Here is a 17,532-nt window from a genome sequence, read left to right as displayed (position 1 = left end):
TGTCGTACATTCTGCGAGAGAAAGGGGGGAAGATGGCGCATCTGGCCCAGTGGATGGAAGGATCGAACGTCCATGCAAACCAGAACAGCCCGACGGGAATTATCCACGACAGAAACACCAAATGGGGTAGTCGAGCCTCAGGCCGCGGCCCTCCCAGTTTCTTGAAGCTGCTAGCTCCTCACTACGACCGGACACGTCGGCCTTCTTGGGTGGACGACCAAAGATGGGGGAAGGGGTTGGCGTTGTGCTTATTTCAACTATATGGGCGAGTTAGCCTGGGGATAGTGAGGAGGTTGTCGGTCCAACCGCCGGATTTTGTCTTCCTTCTGGAGTCTCGGGCCAGAGTGTGTGGGGACCGGGTATGTTCCTGCATAGCCGCCCCCCTTATTTACTTTCTTCGCCCTTCCGCTCGAGATACTCCCTCGTCGCTCTCCAGGCGGGATTTAACGACGCCAGTAATCTTCCCAGGGTCAGCCAGCGATAGGTGATGGAGTAGGGTATGATGAAAGACCTGCAGGGCCGAAGCTTACTCAAGTAAAGAGGTTTAACAAATGGTGAGTCTTCAATTATGGGCGACAAGGTGTAGGAACTCGGCCAACAAGAACGTCCAAAACGATTTATCCCAATATATAGCCGCTGGTTCTATCCTACGCCCGCTTCGCGCCAGCAAGATACATCAGCAAAGAGGGCGACCGGCTGCGTCTTCTCTCCCTCTTGCGCACCCATTGAAACTCAGGCTCGAGACCCTCTTGGTCGTGCTTCGTGTCTTTAGCGGATCGCTCTTCGCGAAGGATCCCGGTGTGGCGCCAGATCATGTCCTGCTCATCCTCAGGCACCCAGCGCTTAATTAGGACGTATCCAGGATCCTAAAAGCAGAGACGAGGCACGTCAGAGGTGAATAATCCAAATCAGCGAGAATAATTGGGATGAGATTGGTAAAGAAAAGTTGGCTTACTTCGTCCAACTGATAGTCCATTCCGTACACCCGCAGAGTTTCCAGTGATAGATGACGGCGAGCCATCTTGGTGTAAGTCGGGAGTTCGTTCCGGTAACCCTGACTTCCCGCCTCCTCCGGTTTGGCATGCGTCTCCTCGGCCTTCTTTCTGGCAAGGATCGCATTGGTCTCTTCCTTGCTAAGGCCTGCCGGAAGAAGTTGCTCCTGCTGTATGCGCTTATGATTACGGCCGCTCTCGGGTTCTTCCTTCTCTCGAAGCGCACGCTCGGCCTCTTCTTTCTTATAGCGCTCGACGGCCTCTTTAGCTTCCTTGTCCCGGCGCTGTAACTCGATGAGCGCCTCCTTTTCCTCTCTCAGCCCTTGCAGTTCTAATGCAGCTCTGGTACGGGGGTTCCCTTCCTCCCTTGCCCGATCAGCCCCACCGGCTCTTTTATAATAGCTTGATATTGTGGCCAGCCGTGCCTCCTTTCCTTCATTCAGCAATTTCAATCTCACCTGCCGTTCCCGTTCGAACAAAACCTCGAGTCTTTGTTGTGGACCCATAGCCTCTTCATCGAGCTCCTCCTCCTCCTCCGTGCTGAGCTGCTCTTCCTCTTCCTCAACCACATTGTGCCCCCTTGCTTCGATACTCCTGACTTGACGTTTTGGAGCTCTTGCCGCGCTTGGTCCAGTAAAAGGTTTTCCTTCCGCGATTTAACAAACGCACCGTCCTCAGGTTCCAGGCCCAGCTCACCCTCATCCTTGTAGCGACTATCCACGACGTCGGGAGCTGACGCATCATTAATATTGCATACGGGATCTGGCTCGTTTTCTGTGGACGGCTCATGGTGTATTCCAGGGTCGCCTAGGCTCTCAAGAGGCGGTACGGGCGCCCATACAGGCGATGGTAGGGAAGAATCCCCAACATGTGGCGTGGGATTCATAAGGGGTGGTAGGGCGTAATTTGGCTTGCCGTTAATTTGTTTGTCGGGTGAAATTGGGCTTAATATATCACGGAGACTGGGCCTGAAAGACATCGGGTTCGGCCTCTTGGCGGTCCTGCGCTTGTTCTTGTCCCTTTCCCTCAGCATCATCGTCATCATCATCGGTGTCGCCGAGATCACTGAGGCCAGCATCGTCATTGGCGTCGTCAATATCGTCGGAATGGCCGATTGACTCGTGACCATCCCCATTTTCGGCCTCGCAATCTGTGGGCAATGCGAATAATGCTAGCTGCTCCAGGTGGTGTCCAATGTGTCGTTGGTACTGATGAATCGATAACAAAGCCTCGTTGCAAAATAGACAGTGCTGCTTTACGAAATCAAGGCATGTCCTCTCGCACTGCAGCCGCTTTCGTTTAGGATTTGTATGTGTGGGGGAGTTTCATGAAAATAGAGGAGTGGTTATTTGGGTGCGTAGAAATATGCAACAGAAATAGGGGACATACAGCAGCCAAGAATGTCTCAATCTGATCCGGTCCTATTGCGTGGTGGTGCTTGTGCCGCACATGGGCCATGAACGCTTCCGGAGTCTGGAGCGGATCCGAGTTATCGAAAGGGCACTGCCACATCCTCCAATGTTGTTGGCGCAAATGTTCCACCCACTGACGACGCCTTGCAAATACCTGCCGAAGACGTCGGACAGTCTTGATACAGGCTCACATATGGGCGAAGATCGGCATAAACGTGCCTCCTTAAAAGCGTGATGATCAGTGAGAAGTGTCCCAGACACAGCAGGGGATCAGGGTGAGGAAGCTTACTTCCAAGCTCTTCTTGACTTTGCTGAGAGTATCACGAAACACAAGGGACACTCGAAGTATTCCTGAGTTGCCGCCTCTTTCGGAAGCGGCGGTACGCGCAATTTAGTCGAGTCTGCGACCGAGGTTGCGAAGGACGTCTGGGTAAAGCCGCTTTCGGAACGGTTATCAACGTCGAGCTTGCCATAAACAAGCTCGGCCTTTCTGAGCTCGTCTGGTAGCGACGATGCAATAGTGCTCTTCCCATCAGCAGCTCTGTCGCCGGCTTCTAGTCCGCTGCCCAACTTTCCACGGTGCGATTCTCGATACTTGAAGTAATGCCGGCGCATAGAGATAGCTTTACCGAGCCGCTGAGCCATCTCGGGTTCGACGTTCGGGTGCTTGTTGTGCACGTGTTGGATGTCGAAGTCCTCGTAAAAGGAGGTGTTGATAGCCAGCGACGACATGAGCCGGTCGTGCTGGGGAGTGTTTCGAAGCCCAGCTGATACCTTGTACAGGTAATTGACTGTCTCATCGATGTCTGCAAGCAGCTGCTCAAGCTCTGTATCAAAGTCAAACCAACTCAATATGCTGAGCGGCGGGACCTGCTGCTCGACTACCAGACCGCGCTGCAGCATCTCAAGGCCGTCAATATCGAAATGGGCCCCAACTACCACGACGCCGTGCGCCGGTGCATCAAATGCGAATTCATACACCCGACTCTCGATCTGGAAGATGACGGGTTTCGCCAAGAGGTCTACGGCAAGGTCGTCGCGTTGCTCGAAGCAAACTTGAAGAACATGAACTCGAGTACGAGGTCTTCCTCATGAGACGGGTAAATAATAATTGGCTGTCACCAATCAAAACCAAAATCCCTGAAGTTGCCTTTGTCCCCCATGAACCAAAACAAGACCCCCAACCTTTTGAAAACCATCGTACAGGGTGCTGTCCGTATACCCCAATCACGCCCCGAGCCCTCTGTCGTCCCCCCTCCTCATGCGCCGCCGCCTTTCTCAACGTCATGCGCTCGCTCCCCGCCCGATCCCGCGCATGCGCCTCCTCTGAACGAAGGACGCCGGACTTGCCTCCCGTACTACCGCTGCCTGCTGTTCCGGCTCCCCCAGCTTCGGCCGCGGCAGCCTTCTGCAACGTCTGCCGATCGCTATGGGCCGCCGCCGCCGCCGCCGCCGAAGGATCACCACCGCCAGGGACGTCAGCCGGAATGATTCCACCCACGCCCGGTGATGCAGTAGTATCGCCTTTCCGAGCGCCGGTACGATTATTGCCGGCGTCGTCGTAGTGATGATCGGACGAGGAGAGGCCCGCCTTGATCTCCGACTTGAGCTTCTGGAGTATCTCAGGCATGGCGTAGGTATGTGCGTGATGTTTCGCGATGCTGTAAAAGCTGTTTATATCAGAGAGAACACGGTCGCGTACAGAACAGGTTAAATATGAAGAGCGAAAATGGGTAACTTATCTCTGTGGCTTCACTGTAAAGACAAATGATTCGCCATCCGAGACCTTTCTCAAGGAAAAACCCCTTTGAGTGGTTTGCCGATCCCATCGTTATTGGGCTTGGTTCGTGTCGTGATCCCCGCATGTATGTAGGTCATCTTGACACCCAGATCCTCCCGAAACCCTGCTTGGATCCGAGAACCCACACAATATGTCACTACCCCCTTTTAGCGCGCCTGTTACCCAGCTGCTCCATTCTAGCTTTCCTCATTATGGCAATTGTCAGACGTCCGTCAAAGTCAGGACAGTACCCCTTACCATATCCATGAGCAGATCTGCTTCCTAGTCACAGTGAGTGCAATTGCTTGGTGCTACCAAGTCAACCCTTTGTATTGAATAAGATTTTCCTACATCTGAAGGACATGACAATAGATGTTACAAGACAGCGTTCCATTCTCTCTTCCCAGAGGAACTACATATAACACACCTCTCCCATATATGATTCGTTTATCCAACAGTGGTGAGCATCCTCGGCGCGCCTCCTCCGCCATCCTTCTCTAGACATGGACACAGGCTCCTCCCCGAACAATATGGTATCACTATAAAAAGCAAAGAGATTCCCAAATGCATGTCTAAAAGAAAAGGCCCGAGGCCGCATTCAGTGCTGGCCTGGTTTATCCATTTATCGTAAACACGCGGTGTACCCAAGATTACATGACAGACTGAACCAAGTAGGAAAATTAGCACTTTCTTCGAATAACAGGACGTTGGAAGCGGAACTTACGCAATCAGATTCGACCTTGCCGACTGGAACACCCATCTCCTCGAATGTAGCGGGGCCTGGCTTGGGCTTGGGCTTGGGGGGGCCAGCAGGTGCTGTGGCAGCCGAGGCGGTCGTACTGGTGCTTGCAGCCGGCGACGGTATATTGGGTCTCGCTTGAGTCGGGGGTGCGCTGGACCGACCGCCGCCGTTACCACTAAGGTGGTCCATGGTATGTTGCTTCATGGGAGGCTGTGGTGGTCTGGCATTGCCCATATGAGGAGGGCCTCCGCCGCCACTCATAGTAGGAGATTGCATGCCAGGAGCAGCCGAGGATCTTCCGCCATAGTTGTCTTGTGACATACGGCCACCGTATCCTCCTCTTCCTGCCTGAGGACCGCTAGGTAGCCCGTAACCGCCACCCGGTGGGTACTGGTTCTGAGGAGGCATATGCGGGTTTTGTCGGCCGTGTCCTGGGCTGCCCTGGGGCGGGCCAACTGGAAGCCGCTGATCGTAAGAGCCCCTATAACCTTGAGGTGGTTGCGCTCCCCAACCGGCAGAAGAAGGTCGATTGCGGTTCGGGTCCATTCCCGCTGGGGGAATCAGGTTACTGGTTATCATTTGACCAGTTGATTGTGACTGGAGCATGCCAGGCCCGCCAGGCCCGGACGGCTGCGGCCGGATACCAAAAGCGCTCCCCGGCCGATCAGCCGAGGGGCGCATGCCGGCATTGTAGTGCGGGGAATGGGGTTGTCTTATGTCGTCTTCCGGGTAAGGCGCAGCAGACCTGGCTCGCGGAAGTGTGAGGGGATTTGGTCGGTCATCCTCGGGATAGGGCACACTCGACTTTGGACGGCTAGCGATGTTGATACCGAAGGCCGGCGCTCTTGGATCAGACGGGTCACCGTTATCATACGGCGCTGTCCTGGGGGATGGATGAGGAGAAGCCCCAGGCGATGGCCGCGGCGACTCGCGCTCAGACAAGGCAGGCATTGAACCGGCCACGGTCTGCTTGAGCCTGTCGGGACGCTTTCCACGCTGCGACCCGTACTGAGACTTTATCCTCGTCAAAGTTGTCGTCTCGTGGTCCGCCTTGGATAGGGGATTTGCATGAGACAATCCATCCAGTCGCCCGACAGCATCCGTATTGCCGTGTTCGGCTGCCAGCTCGTACCACTTCCTAGCCTCTCTCAAGTTCTTCTCCACGTATATACCAATCTCGTTGTAGTATCCCATGGCGAACTCTCCTGTGGGGAGCTTCTGCTTGGCAGCGAGTTGTGCGTACTTGTAGGCTAATTGCTCGTTCTTGGCAAATGTGTTATCGTACCCGAACAGGAACCATCTGCTGACACCGAGGCAAGCTTCTGGTTGGCCTTGCCTCGCTGCCAGCCCATAGTAGTGGAGGGAAAGCGCAGGGCTGAATTCGCATCCTAGTTGACAGAGTTCGTAGGCCTGACCCATTTTCAGTTGCGCCTTCCCGGATCCTAGGTATGCGGCCTTTTCGATGTATTTCCGCGCTGCGTTGATATCTGTGGGCAGCAAGCCCTCGGGGATGTTAACGTCTGGAAGGTCTCGGGCGATAAGCATGCCATACACGAAGGCACCTTGAGGGGCATCTTCGTCGGCTGTGCCAGCGGCGTCGCGAATAAGCTCCAGGCCCTTTTGGATATCTCGGGGTTGGTTGTGTTGTCCCATCAGATAGATCATGCCCAGCCGATAGGATGCTGCCGAATCGTTCATCTGCAAGCCCATTTCGTAGTGTCTCAGGGCCTTCTCCGCATCATTGGAGTTCTCGTAGAGCATTCCTATTCTGTAGTCGGCGCGTCCCCATCCTGCTCGTGCCGCTTCGTCGTAGTCGGCCCATGCCTGCTTCTTATCTTGTCTAAAACCAAACCTGCCGAATTCCCACCACTTTCCTTTGATGAAAACAGCCTCGGGGTGCTTCTGTTCAGCGAGGTAGTTGATGATGTTCAAGGCATCCATGCGAAGTTCGTGCTCGATCTTGGGGGTAACAGGCCGAGGATCGCGGCTTCCAGCCGACTGAGTCAGCTCGAAGTCTCGTGCGGCGGCTTCGGAGGCGATTTCGACGTAGGCCAGTACATCCCGGGCCCAGCAAATTTGCATGTCCGGGTCGTTTGAGTGCAACACCGTTTGGCGGCTTTCGGCCAAGACGGCCTCCTTCTCATCATCACCGGGCGGAATGTGCTCGCCTTCGACCTTGGGGAAGGGCGAGAAGGACGGTAGTTCGCGCATGTCCTTGAATTGTGGTGATTTCTGCGACTGTTGGTACTGTTGGCCGTAGCCGGTATGAAGTACGGTCGAGAGAGAGGGTTCGCGGCCGTGCCGAGACTGTGCACCGCCGGTCGATGAGCTGTGGATGCTGCCGTTTCTGGATTCGGGAGAGCGAGCTTCGAGTTCCATGCGCTGGAGGTCCTGTTGCATGTTCTGGGGGACCTCTGGCATTACCCTGTGGTAGCGGCACTTTTCGTTAGCTTTTCGGGGAACCCCCGCCTTATTCGATGGGATCGGAATACGACGAGGATTGGCAACAAGGGTTGGGCCCCCAAATGACGCACGCAACCAGACAAAGGTGAGACGCGATGCGATGCGTCGAAGGGGAATTGAGCTGATGCAAAGATGCAAAGGAAAAACGGAAAGGTCTTACCTCTGCGGTGCTGGGGCGACGACCTCGGGCATATAGTAGTCATCAGTCCCAGGATAAAAGGTGGCTCCGAGATGGGACATGTTGGCGGGATTGGGATTGGGTTGGGTCTTTGCGCTTTGCTTTGCGGCTGGTCCGATCCTGCATAAAGAAAGAAAACAATCAAACTGTCAGCAACAATGGTCCCGAGCCAATCGTCGTCTTTGGAGGGATGATAATCCAAGAAACGATATTGCGGCTGCAGAAAGAAAGCTGACGCCCTTTACGACCCCTAGCAGCTCTGGTAGGTATGTCTGGTACAAAAGGGATGTATACAAGATGCAATGTAATGAATGTATGGGGGGGGCAGCCAGAGTTGATGGTGGCGGGGTCTGAAGTGAGCTGCAAGCGGGTGGGTTCTGGCCCTCTCTAAAATAGTCGGGTTGCGCTGCGAGTCGGCCTGGGTCCTGGATGACTTGGACTGGCGACTGGCCCTCTTCTCCTTACGCGGCGGGACACACTAGGAAACCTGGAAAATGGGGATTTAGTCCCAATGGCTGTGTCGTCGTCAGCCTGCTGTCAGGAATCCTGAGCCCAGCCCTGGTCACGAGCCGATTTCCGAGCAACCAGCACCGGAGATTTGGTCTTTTGGTGGGAGGCGAAGTGAAATGAGGCCGCCCTTGGTATCAGCAATTGGCTGGCTTTTGGGGTGTTCTAACACTGGATGTTTGTAGCTGCAATGCTGTGCTTCTGAACGTTGGTGTCGCAAGTGTTGAATTAAGTAGACTTCGCGTGGCTTATTTTCCGGGTTCAGCCAGTGCTCGGGGACTTTGGGGCCGTTGGTCGTTCAGTTCAGGCCGAATTCCAGTCGCGGCAGTGAGGAACGGTTAAAAAGTGCAGTGGGCTCGGTGGGTTGGACGCGAAGAGGCTGTCCGTCGTCATTTGCATTCTCAGTCAGTTTCCAGCACCCAGTTGCATGAAGAAACCCCGGAAAGCTTTGTTTTAAAGGAGATGACGAGTGTGGAGTTGAAACCAGGCTCGTTGCCCGCCGCCGCTGAGGGCGTACGGTGGGCTTAGAGCTATCGATTTTACGGAGTCCAACGATCCAGGCCAGGCAGACGTACTGTAAATTGCTTCCAATGGCATTGGGATAGAGCAGACAACTGTAGGTAGACAGCTACATAACTGCATCTGTCCTGAATACTTATCGAAAACCCCACGTTTCATGAACTGGCTGAGTAGTTCAGTGGCTTGAATACAAATGGTTCTGCCACGCGACCAGACGAACTTGAATCAGGCTTGACGATGCGATACACTGTTCCGGCTAATCCCCGCTGGCGATTGGGAGAAAGAGGCGGTCCGCGGGAGGCCAGACTTGGAAACGTGCGTTGCGACCCACTATGTACAAGTAGGAGAGTGCGCCAAGAACCCCTGTAACGAGCCGCGAAGACCCTCAAGCTGGTGCATGCATATTGGAAGTGGGGCTTGTAGTAATTCAATAAATGATAAGCTTACGCTTACCTGATGCCAGATGATTCCTCCTGGCCTTCGAAGCGAATAGAAGACCGTTTTTTTGAGATGAGCCACGGTCGCGCTGTCGTAGAATGTTGACGATGGTCGGCTGAAATGGTTTCCTGACGAATTTGGTAATCGAATACCTCACCCTCTCTTCTCACCTCAATTGTTCTCGTGCGTCGGTCGTCTGATTATATTTCACGTGGGAGGGGAAGACGCCATCCCAAGATGAATGTGGGGGTGAATGTTGCGCAAGCGATTCGGCTATCTGTCTCTGATAGATGACCTCCTCCAACGAAAAGTAGGAGGCACTCAAATAAAAATGACGAAAAGGGTTGTGAATTATCCGTGGCTACGTAATGAGGATGCTGATGCACCGGTTAAGTATTATTGAGCTTTCAGGGCCTCCAGAGTGAGGTTGAGGTGTTTGCTGCTCGCTGTTTGCTATCATGGTATGTTACAAGCGCCGCAGCGCAACCCTCAATATAGAACAAGCTCATGTGTCCCAACCCTGGCATTCCTAATGGATATCTTCTACTTACAGCTGCCCATGTTGGTCCATGAACGGCTATTATTGGAGGCTTCAAATGTCACCAGACCCAGCCCGACCGGACGGGTCTGCCATGTGTGCATCGCCAATAAATGGCTTGTTATTGGCACCAATATATACCACCACCACTACTACTTCTAGCATTGTCAAGTCGTTGGTTTACTTACTGGCGCGTTTTAGAGCCCACGAAGCACACAAGGCATAGCCTCAAGTTGACTCTATTTTGGGATGCCCCAAGCTCGTCACCACGCTCGCTACCAAGAGGATTTCCCAGTGCAGTGAATCCTATTGGGACCTTCTGCCCCGGAGATTACACAAACAAGCAGCGAGATCCTTCCGGAAACTGCCGTGAGATTAGTCCTCATATGTCCAGCCCGTCATCTTACACTTTACATATTGATGGAAGCAATGACCTAACCATTGTGTATGTATCATTCTCAAGCTGTTGTGTTGCATGACTTAATATTATTGCGGCCCAAATGCGCAGGGTGGGAGGAAAGGAGGCTGTTGGAAGTGAGGCCCGACAGGCACCCGCCAGAGCTACACCAACTCGGTTGCGCTCGGATCTTATCCTATATATATACTGACTTTTTGGTTTAATTTAGAACAGATGGTCCCTTTTCAATGGTAGGCATTGCTTTACCTACCAGTCAACGTCTTCTTCTTTCACGCCAGGTGCTTGGTCATGGTGTTGGGACTTGAGGATCTCGGGCCAACTCCATGTGACCTGCATTCATCAGGGGACGGCTTGTAAGCCCATCTGACAGAATAGCATCAAGAAGACACGAGGGAGTTCATGTGACATGATTAATTCGTGGCCCAGAGTGAGTTTATAAATAGATTGGTGTGATGCATCCGTTATATTCTCCGATCCGCTCCTGTTCGCAGAATATGTACCTTGTTGATTTCATTTGAAGGTGCAAGTGAAGATGAAGCAAGAGAGTGGAGCTTCCCGAAGATGAGGTAATCACCAGCAGCAGCCACAAATGGCCCGTTCCCATCCCACCAACTGTGGCTCAACAAGCGCGGCTCAGCCAGCTCCTCCCTGCCCACAATGGCCAAGGGCCAGGACCCACTTTAGGCCCAAGGCATGGAGTGGCCAGGCTGAGAGCTTGGTTGCGTCGCCTCGCCTCGACCAACCGGAGACCATCATCATCATCACGAACTTCCGAAATCACCAAGCTGCCAACATCGCAACATCTTCTAATTACAGACGTACAAATACCTCCAGCACCACCTCCAGCGCCACCACCACTTCACCTTGAGAGCAACCCCAGCGTAGCTCCTATCGCACCGCTACGAACCGGGCATTTGGGCAAGACCACGACGACATCGACGGTCACCCCGGTCACATCCACGTCCACCATTGATATCTCAACCACCACCACCACCGATTCAGCCCGCCACCATCCCGACTCGACCAAGATGGCCGCCGAACGCACACTCCAACAAATCATCACCCAGCTAAAATCCAATCCCTCCCTGCCCTACGCCGAAGCCAGCAGCCTGCTCTCCAAAGCCAAGCTGTCGCTGCTGCAGCTCCACGCCCTCACACCCACCGCCAACGCCCCCTCCGATCTGCTGCTGCTCGCCCGCAGCGTCTACGAGTATGGCGCCCTCGCCTCCATCCGCGCCCGCAACCCGGACGCCTTCACCCGCTACCTCTCGCAGCTGCAGCCCTTCTACGAGCTGCCCTCGTCCCAGCTGAAGCCCGACGCCGAGATGCGCAACAAGGTCACGGGACTGTACCTGCTCCTGCTCCTCACACAGGGCAGCTACGCCGAGTTCCACAGCGAGCTCGAGAGCCTCGGCACGCGCGAGGGCATCGACGGCCCGGACCGCATCGAGAGCGACCGGTTTCTGGGGTACCCCGTCAAGCTGGAGCGATGGCTCATGGAGGGCAGCTACGACCGCGTGTGGAAGGCCATGAAGAAGGGCGAGGTGCCCAGCGAAGAGTACGGTGTTTTCTCCGAGGTACGTTATGTTTGCCCATTTGATTTGACTCACACTCTCTCGACATCGCGGAGTACATGCTCCCCGTTGTTGCTTCCATTGCCATCCTGCTAACAAATTACGCAAATAGATTCTGACATCCCAAATTCGATCCGAGATTGCTTCCTCCTCCGAGCGCGCCTACCCGTCTTTGCCTCTTAGTAGTACCAAGTCGCTGTTGTTCCTCGAATCCGAGGGCGCTGTGGTAGAGTTTGCCCGCCAACGCGGCTGGGCCGTACGGGACGGCACCATCTACTTCCCCACAGCGGCCGAGGCCGGCGAGGAGGAAGAGAAGGATATCTCACAGATGGTCATCGAGAACACGCTGGGGTACGCACGGGAGTTGGAGACCATTGTCTAAGCAATTGCCCAGAAAGAGACTGTGTCTCTGGAGTCTCCTCCACTGCTGCCTCATCCAGTGGGTGGCATGCTCCTTGGGGCGCAACGCCAGCACGCCGGCCGAGTGCTGTTTAGCTGTAACATCATGAATCTTGACATTGGAACATGGCAAGATCTCGGCGAGACCTTTAGGTCTGGCGGAGTTGCATAGAACTCGGCGGCTAGGTCACTGTATTCTTCGTAAAATAGAACCATTGCCACCCCAAGAAGCTGTTGAATGCGTAATTGATAGCGTTGATGTTGTTCAATGAGCCCACAATAACACTTGCAAAGCACAATTTCTCATATTCCACATGCTATCTGTATTCCTATCGTATTCAGCGCGTAATGAATGACCAAACCAAATGGCGATCTGTGGCGAAACCCTCAGATGCCTCGTCAAATAATGTACCTAAGCTACTTAGAACTGACAGTAGTCACGGACTTCCACGGAAGCCATCTTGGTCTTAGCGATTTGTCGATCTTCGGTTTTGTACTTACAGTGCAGGTTTGTCATCTGACTTGCCCCTTTCGACCAACATTAGAACGGACTTCCTGAATCCCAATCGATGAGGACGGCGTGTGAACACCGGGCGATATGTACGAGCCGTCACGTCCCCTAGAATCCTCTATGTATGGATGATATGAAGTACCTATAAGTGGAATCAGCGACCAGATGTAGCGTCCACAACGTTCACCAAATACCTTACAAGCCACATCAAGTTCGATCAAAGACTTGTCGCGATATCAACGCACGCCATGGTCCATCATCAAATATGAAGAACGTTTAAGAATTGCCAGAGATTTTTATAGTGGTGCCACCTGTATCACCACCGCGCCCCAGGAAGGCAGGTAGGCAGGCAGCCGGCCGTCAAACCGCCCACGCCCCCGTCATCCTTTTTGCCGCGTCTAAAGTAACTATTCTTTTTTGCTTGCTGTTGAGAATTACACCGACTCGCTGCAGAGAGTTCACGCAGTTCGATCTACACGATCTATTGTCCTCTCTCTCTCTCTCTTCTCTCATTTCATCGTTTTCCGCTGACCAATGCTCCGAATCCCATATTTAGGTACTTATGCGAAGAGCCGGAGTCCGCTTCCGTGCTTACCAACCTCGCAAACCTCGCACACAACACACACAGTGCCCTTGTATTTCGAGTGGTACTTGGCACCATCGAAGGAGCATTCCTCGTATGTCGATCCGCTGTAAATAGGGGTATGCGACGCGGCGCAGATATCAAACTCCGCGAATTGGTCGAACTCGATTTCGACGTTATCATGAGGGTTGCGCTCGCACGCCGCCTTCATCTTCTTGGCCTGTGATTCAGATGGTTAGTTTAGATTCCAGAGAGGAGAGCGGATGATAGTTCGCTTACCGAGTCGGTGATTCTGCCCGTGCCGCCATTTGCCAAGATACGGCTGGCAAAGCTGAGAGCGGAACTGTAGTTCTTGCTGCGGTTGGCCAAGTTCATCGCACTGAACAAGGTATATTGGCGGTGGGGAACGTGGATCTTGGGAATTGTGAAGTATGCGGACAGCTCTAGGCTGCGCTTTAATAACGCCGGGTTTGCGTTGACCTCGTCTTGCGAGCCAAGCTGTCGCCTGGCAAGCTCAATCATCATTGCAACCACATATTCACCAGCCGAGGTAATAAGTTTCTTTGCTTCCGCCGCCTCCGATTCCGAAGACACCGCATTGAGGAACATGCAATGCAAGACGCCCTTGAAAACAGCTAAGCAGTCTTCAAGCTTGTTGCTCCTCATGGCATCGTAACCCCGCTGCAGGTCGTTCGTCGTAATGTATTCGGGATCACGAGGAATGATGGGAAGCACCTTCCTGGGATCCGTTTCATCAAGTGTGCGGCGGATATAGTTGACTAAAGGCGGTAGGCCAGCGGTTGCGGGAAGGTAAGATTTTGTGGCCGAGTAGATCTCAAGGAATCGAGGCTTGAGCGGCGCGAAGTTGACGGCACCAACCTGGCGGTTGAGCAGGTTCATAGCACTATCGAAAGACCCTGCAGCGGCATGGTCCGCAGCCAGGGGCGAGTTTCGAGCCCACATGTCTGCTTCACTGCTTGCTGCGCCACCAGCATCTGTGCTCTCCACGTTGACAAAGTCGGCGTCGGCTTCGGGTATCTCGACATCACCCATGTCCCAGCCTGCGACATCCTCGTCTTCATCAACATCCATAGCACCGTTCTTCTTAGCGGCGCTGTCGTCTTCAGCAAATTCGTCATCGAGACCATTGGCTGCGGCAGGCTCATCCTCCAAGCTCATGCCCTCAAGCTGGCCAGCAAGGGCCTTCTCGAAGAAAGACTGAGAAGTGGCCTTTGTCGGCCAGTTTGCCTTGTAGGTTGGTACAACAGGCTGATGCTGAGCCATTGGCTCTCCGAATTCGGGAAGGGTGAGTTGGTCCTCGGTAATGCCGGTCACTTCGAGAATGGACTGGCATTCCTCCTCCAAGCCATGGGCTTTTGCGGTCACGTATGCCAGCGGGTCTAAAAGACATGTTAGTCGAGCAACTTAGGAAAGGGAGCCTCAGTACTCACATTGATCAATCTCCTTGAACATCTGTATCCGATCTTCCACCTCTCCAAGGTAAAGAGCGTTCTGGAATCGCGCAGTGAAATCTCCACGGTGCTCTGCAATCTTGGCCATCCTGCCTAGCTTGTTGTGATCACCAGTAGAAAGGTAGAGGAAAGACAGCTTATCGAACTGCTTCTGCTTCTGGTAGGCCATCTCAACAACCTGGTGGTTGCCATGTGCCAATGCCTCATCGCCCAGTCTCTTCCACAGCGCCGGTCGGTCAAGCTCCTTGCACATCTCTACGGCAACATCAAGGTTTCCGCATTCGATAGCGAGCTCGAAACGAGTAGCGGGGTCCTGGACGAATTGAAGGGCAATCTCTGGGTAACCCTTCTTCTGCAGGTATGAGATGATAGACTGGCCAACCAGACTGGAGGTGCGAATGATGTGGAGCATCTCCTCGTAGTTGCGCTTGACCAGCGACAGCTTGAAGCGGTACTCGGTCGGATCGATCAGAAGCACCTTCGGCTTGGCGCCGCGGTCCAAGCAGTACACATTGCGGCCCTTCACCCTCACAAGATACACGGTCTGATCCAGCGTTCGGACAATACCGTTATCGCCGTTCATCAGGGTGTACTTGATATGGTTGAGGGTCGAGTAGAGAAGAACGCCGGCGTCGTCCCAGGTGGCACTCTTGATGCGGATTGTCTCATGAAGGGTGCTGACTTGCTCAAGAGTCTTGGTGACAATGGTCACATTATGCTTGCTGAGCAGAGCGGCGTGGAGACCGTCATTCGACCAAACTACATATTTGACACCGTTGACAGCCAACTCGGCAATGCTCTTCTTCTGCTGGATGTCGTATAGGTGAACAGCGGTAGGTGTGATGATCAACAGGTTGCCGGTGCCGCCAAAGTAAATATCCGTGGTCCCAACGGGGGGGCTTGAATGATCGAGCAGTGTTGTTGGAGAGATCCTTGATATCAACAGTCTGGGAAGCTGTGTTCAGGACAGCGAAACGGTTGCGGGCAACAAAGATGGCCGAGTTACCCTGGCCACGCTTCGAGTCGTTTGTATCCAGAGCACCCGAGCCATCGCGAGGGAGGTTGATCAGCTCATACGAGCCACCGTCGGAGGGCGAAGTGACCAGAACGGACCTCTCGGCCGGATTGTAAGACAGAGTTCGAGGGGGTACCCAGGCGCTTCCCAATCTCTTAAGGGAAAGAAGTGTCGGGCTCTCCTGGTTCTTCTGGAAGTCGTAGGAGCGAACGTGCTTTTCCTTGGTGATGAAGAACAGCGAGTTCTGGTGTACAGTAGAGGCTGGCCGTTCCCTTTCCAACTTGAAAACCATCACACCGTTATCGTGACCAGCCGCGAACAGGTTGATCTCGGGGTGGGCAGCAATGACCCAAAATCGGTCGTTCTCTCGCTTAAAGGTTTGGACCGCCGTGCGCTTTTGTGAGTCCCAGACCCGGATCGTCTTGTCTTCGCCGCAGGATAGAATCAAGTCCTGATGGGGGTGGAACAGACAGCCTGAAGCGTTCTGGAAATGCCCTCTGCAAGTATCCACCTCCCATGCTTTGGTCTCGCTGAATCGCCACAGCTTCACAAGTCTATCGTCGCCAGCGGACACGATATGAGGTGCAGTAGGATGGAAGGCCACCCAGTTAACACCACGATCATGGCCCTCGAGCACAAATTTGACCATAGCATCAGTGTTACCAAACATGTCTGTTTGTTGAGCGTTCGAGCGAGCGACCTGGTCTTCGAACGACATGGAGGTCGGTGCCGAGTGCTTCTTGCGTAGGCCCGATATATCCCATACACGGACTGACTGGTCGAGGGAGGCTGACACGACAAGATCATCCTTGGGGTGGAATTGGGCGCACATAACGTAGTGGTTGTGACCGGTCATGGTGCAGATGAGGGATCGGTTTTGCCAGTTCCATATCCGAATGGTCTGGTCGTCCGAGGAGGAGATGATCCAGGGGAGTTCGTGGTGGAAGAAGACGGTTCGCACATAGTCGAGATGGCCGTTCAAGGTGAACAAGCATCTTCTTGTTTGGTATGACCACACCTTAATCTTGTAGTCGTCGCCGCCGGAGACGAAGAGTGGCTGGGTCTTGTGGAAATCGACACCTCGGACAGGGCCGTCGTGCTCTTCGAATCTATCGATCAGTGTACCCATGCGGTAGTCCCACAGCTGGATAGTGGATGAGTGAAGGGAGACGAGAATCCATGGTCTGCGAAGCAGTTCTTGTTAGCCCAGGGGACAAGATGCGAATTGGTCCTTCTTGGTTGGAGGTGTTGGTGCTTACCGCTTGGGGTGGAAGGCGATGCCCTTTGCCCTGGAGGACTTGGACTCGAACTAGAAGACAGTCAATATCCAGACCCAAATCCACAAAGCTGCATGTTCATGGTCGCATTGGGGCAGAGATGAAGGCCTTCAGGTGCTGGATCGACGAACCTTGGTCAACATCCCCGAGGAAGCCATTGTCGCAATAGTAGGCGGGAGTGGCCCCTAAGCTCAGGTCATGAATGGGTGGGCGTTGTCGCAATTGAGTGCCGTTCTCTTAGCAGTCGGCGAGGCGAATTGCAATAATGCAAATAGAGAGAGGGGAAGGAAGGGGACGTGTCGTGACGAGGTCATTAATGGGCAGCCTTGTTGGACTGGTAGAGGCTGAGAGCTGACCTGCAAGCTGTCCAAAGTCCAGATTCAAGGTGATTGACTGACTTCACGCACCACACAATCAATCAAGCCAGCCTGACTTGAAGGGAGGGCCTCCACAATTCTCATGTCGATTCGTGGCCGGTTCCAATCGATGCTGGACAGGGATTGGCCCGTGGCTTTTGGCGGGTGGGCTGCACTGAAAAGGCACCTGGAACATTGGTTGTTCCCATCCCGGGCGACAGCTTGGGTGCCACCCGCATCGGATGGGGCCCCATTGACTGAATTCAATTGAGAGAGCGAGCACCCAAACTCACTGGAGGGGCAGGGGCAGGCACAGCCAGCTGCGAGTCTGCGACTGATGGGCTACACATACCTACCC

The 17,532-nt window shown here is 53.9% G+C and overlaps 5 protein-coding genes across 5 annotated transcripts; 1 reads left to right on the top strand and 4 right to left on the bottom strand.

The window, feature by feature from the left end:
• Positions 1-647: 647 nt before the first annotated feature.
• PG986_014613 (uncharacterized protein) lies at positions 648-1,878 on the bottom strand (the record flags this gene model as incomplete). The annotated part of the gene is made up of 3 exons (XM_066850835.1): positions 648-866; positions 956-1,590; positions 1,662-1,878. 3 exons carry the CDS (start codon positions 1,876-1,878, stop codon positions 648-650), a joined length of 1,071 nt encoding a protein of 356 aa, XP_066693073.1.
• Positions 1,879-1,945: 67 nt separating this feature from the next.
• PG986_014612 (uncharacterized protein) lies at positions 1,946-4,034 on the bottom strand (the record flags this gene model as incomplete). Its single annotated transcript, XM_066850834.1, has 3 exons — positions 1,946-2,142; positions 2,743-3,459; positions 3,590-4,034. 3 exons carry the CDS (start codon positions 4,032-4,034, stop codon positions 1,946-1,948), a joined length of 1,359 nt encoding a protein of 452 aa, XP_066693072.1.
• Positions 4,035-4,806: 772 nt separating this feature from the next.
• On the bottom strand, positions 4,807-7,629 carry PG986_014611 (uncharacterized protein; the record flags this gene model as incomplete). Its single annotated transcript, XM_066850833.1, has 2 exons — positions 4,807-7,510; positions 7,550-7,629. The coding sequence occupies 2 exons, from the start codon at positions 7,627-7,629 to the stop codon at positions 4,807-4,809; spliced, it is 2,784 nt and encodes a 927-aa protein (XP_066693071.1).
• Positions 7,630-11,015: 3,386 nt separating this feature from the next.
• On the top strand, positions 11,016-11,943 carry PG986_014610 (uncharacterized protein; the record flags this gene model as incomplete). Its single annotated transcript, XM_066850832.1, has 2 exons — positions 11,016-11,564; positions 11,674-11,943. The coding sequence occupies 2 exons, from the start codon at positions 11,016-11,018 to the stop codon at positions 11,941-11,943; spliced, it is 819 nt and encodes a 272-aa protein (XP_066693070.1).
• Positions 11,944-13,031: 1,088 nt separating this feature from the next.
• PG986_014609 (coatomer WD associated region-domain-containing protein) lies at positions 13,032-16,976 on the bottom strand (the record flags this gene model as incomplete). Its single annotated transcript, XM_066850831.1, has 6 exons — positions 13,032-13,274; positions 13,334-14,454; positions 14,506-15,334; positions 15,378-16,725; positions 16,801-16,850; positions 16,950-16,976. 6 exons carry the CDS (start codon positions 16,974-16,976, stop codon positions 13,032-13,034), a joined length of 3,618 nt encoding a protein of 1,205 aa, XP_066693069.1.
• Between the last annotated feature and the right edge of the window lie 556 nt (positions 16,977-17,532).

Source organism: Apiospora aurea (assembly GCF_038362705.1).
Source record: "Apiospora aurea strain CBS 24483 chromosome Unknown utg000010l_segment0_segment0, whole genome shotgun sequence".
NCBI classification, from domain to species: domain Eukaryota; kingdom Fungi; phylum Ascomycota; class Sordariomycetes; order Amphisphaeriales; family Apiosporaceae; genus Apiospora; species Apiospora aurea.
The sequence above is the reverse complement of the archived record's forward strand: the minus strand, read 5'-3'. Positions and strand labels throughout refer to the sequence as shown.